The sequence below is a fragment of the Cryptotermes secundus genome, unplaced genomic scaffold (assembly GCF_002891405.2).
Source record: "Cryptotermes secundus unplaced genomic scaffold, Csec_1.0 scaffold691, whole genome shotgun sequence".
NCBI classification, from domain to species: Eukaryota; Metazoa; Arthropoda; class Insecta; order Blattodea; family Kalotermitidae; genus Cryptotermes; species Cryptotermes secundus.
The window spans coordinates 255125-257152 of record NW_019743159.1 but is presented as its reverse complement, the minus strand read 5'-3'; the positions used below and the strand labels follow the sequence as shown (position 1 = coordinate 257152).

At 34.0% G+C, this 2028-nt stretch overlaps 1 protein-coding gene across 2 annotated transcripts; it reads left to right on the top strand.

Moving 5' to 3' along the window:
- Positions 1-182: 182 nt before the first annotated feature.
- LOC111873947 (transcription elongation factor 1 homolog) lies at positions 183-1091 on the top strand. Of its 2 annotated transcripts, none has more exons than XM_023869054.2 (3): positions 183-291; positions 458-577; positions 704-1091. In XM_023869054.2, the coding sequence occupies exons 2-3, from the start codon at positions 462-464 to the stop codon at positions 834-836; spliced, it is 249 nt and encodes an 82-aa protein (XP_023724822.1). In that variant the 5' UTR covers positions 183-291; positions 458-461; the 3' UTR covers positions 837-1091. The 2 variants fall into 2 exon arrangements, with proteins under 2 accessions (XP_023724822.1, XP_023724821.1); XM_023869053.1 differs by having other exon boundaries at positions 184-291; positions 455-577.
- Positions 1092-2028: the final 937 nt, after the last annotated feature.

Here is a 2028-nt window from a genome sequence, read left to right as displayed (position 1 = left end):
TGTAACTAACTAATTCTAAATTGTAATCAGCAGTAAAAAATTGTAACTATTGTAATTTTAATCTACTTATATATCAAATTGTTAATATTCAGAATTAACTTGACTTGTCATATATCATGTACAATGATCTACAGTGACGAAATAAATCAATCAATCAAAAAACGCATTCGTAGGTTTCTTGGTTGTTGTGGTGACACTGCACGGAGAAGTATGTGATTGGTGGTGGTGGTGGTGTTGGTATATACGGAGTGTCGTTACTCCAGAATTTATTAAGGATTCACACTACAAAAGGTCAGTATAATAATTCTGAACTACACTTGTCGAATTAATATAAACTCTTTTCAAAACACAGCATGATTTTGTTGCTTATAGTAGCTTCATGGTTACACTGTTGTTAATCTAGACAGTTGTATAGGTTATGTTTTTAATACAGTATTCGTTTTTGTGATTTCAGCAGTACCATGGGGCGAAGAAAAAGTAAGCGAAAGCCACCACCAAAGAGGAAGGCAATTGAGCCTTTAGATCTTCAGTTCAACTGCCCATTTTGTAACCACGAGAAGTCGTGTGAAGTAAAAATGTAATTATGGCTTTGAGTTTTTTTTATCATTATGTCCTATATGTTTGTTTTATTTTCCATGTTTGTCAGTGTTGGTGCTTATATAGGATACGATGTTTGTAAAAGTTAAATTCTCCATTGTTTCAGGGATAAAGGACGAAACACAGCCAAAATAACGTGTAGAGTTTGTCTTGAAGATTACCAGGCAACTATAAACTTTTTGTCAGAGCCAGTTGATGTTTATAATGATTGGATTGATGCTTGTGAATGTGCAAATTGATTTATTCAATATGATTTAAGAATTGTGTCACTACATATTTTGCTATAATTGGTAAAGCTGTGAATGTTGTGATTTCTGTAGAGGTATGCTTGTAATATATACTGATAGTTGAATATATTTACAAATTTAGTATACATTATGTAAATAACCCAGAAATTTTAAAATATTTTACATTTATTAGCATTTTCAAAAAAGGTAAATGTAGTGTGTGTGAATGTAGATTAGATAAAGCTTTTAAGTGACTAGGCAACAGAATAGTGTAGAATGAAACATCTTTTGTTAGTACTTATTGCCTTGTTCACATCTATACATGTGTGTGTGCATGTGTGTTTTTTAACTGATTCCCTAGAAAATGTGGGACCCTCGTCTCACAACCCTATGGGCCTCCACAGCCTGTTACAGGGATACCTTTACATTTTTACCTTCATGTATAAATTTAAAATGGAAAAGTATTTATAATATAGCTACTTCCACCTACCTAAAACTGGACTACATAAAACTGATATTTTTTTGCGCTGTGGGTCTAGCAGTAAAGCTTTGTGACATAATTGAAAGGTGCCTGGTTCAGAGCTTTGCCAGATAAAACAATCCTGACTTATATTTTTGTGCTCTTCCTCAGACCAGGAATATTCCAAGATAATACCTAAAATTAGATCATGACCTCTTCTGCCATTCCAAATTCCTTATTCACTGATGAGCCTATCAATTGACACTCTGTAGTCTATCCTATTCACAGCTTAGTAAGTAAATGCAGTCACAGAGCAAAATACTTCATTTTTAATGGAGTAAACTATTTTATAATGGGACAGATCAATATCCACTCTTCCATTACTTCATATGATACTTATAACGTTTTGAAATAATGCTAAGTATTGCTCAAATTTTCAAAATAGAAAAATTATAAAACTGTAGAAATGATAACTGATTGTTATATCATAATACCCGCATTAATGACATACAAGGTGCGGCAATAAAGAAACCGGATTCATGCTCTAACCCTTTATTGAAAAAAAATCAGACAATCGAAATGTTATCCCCTTCAATGTACAAGCTTGTAGTCCCCTCCCCGATCCCTACACCGCTCCATGCGAATTTTCCACTGTTGGAAAGTGCTGCAGGTCATCTTGTGTTATGCTCTTCAAGAGTTGCGTCGCTTTTGCTTTCACTGCATCCACGGACTCGAACCTGGTCC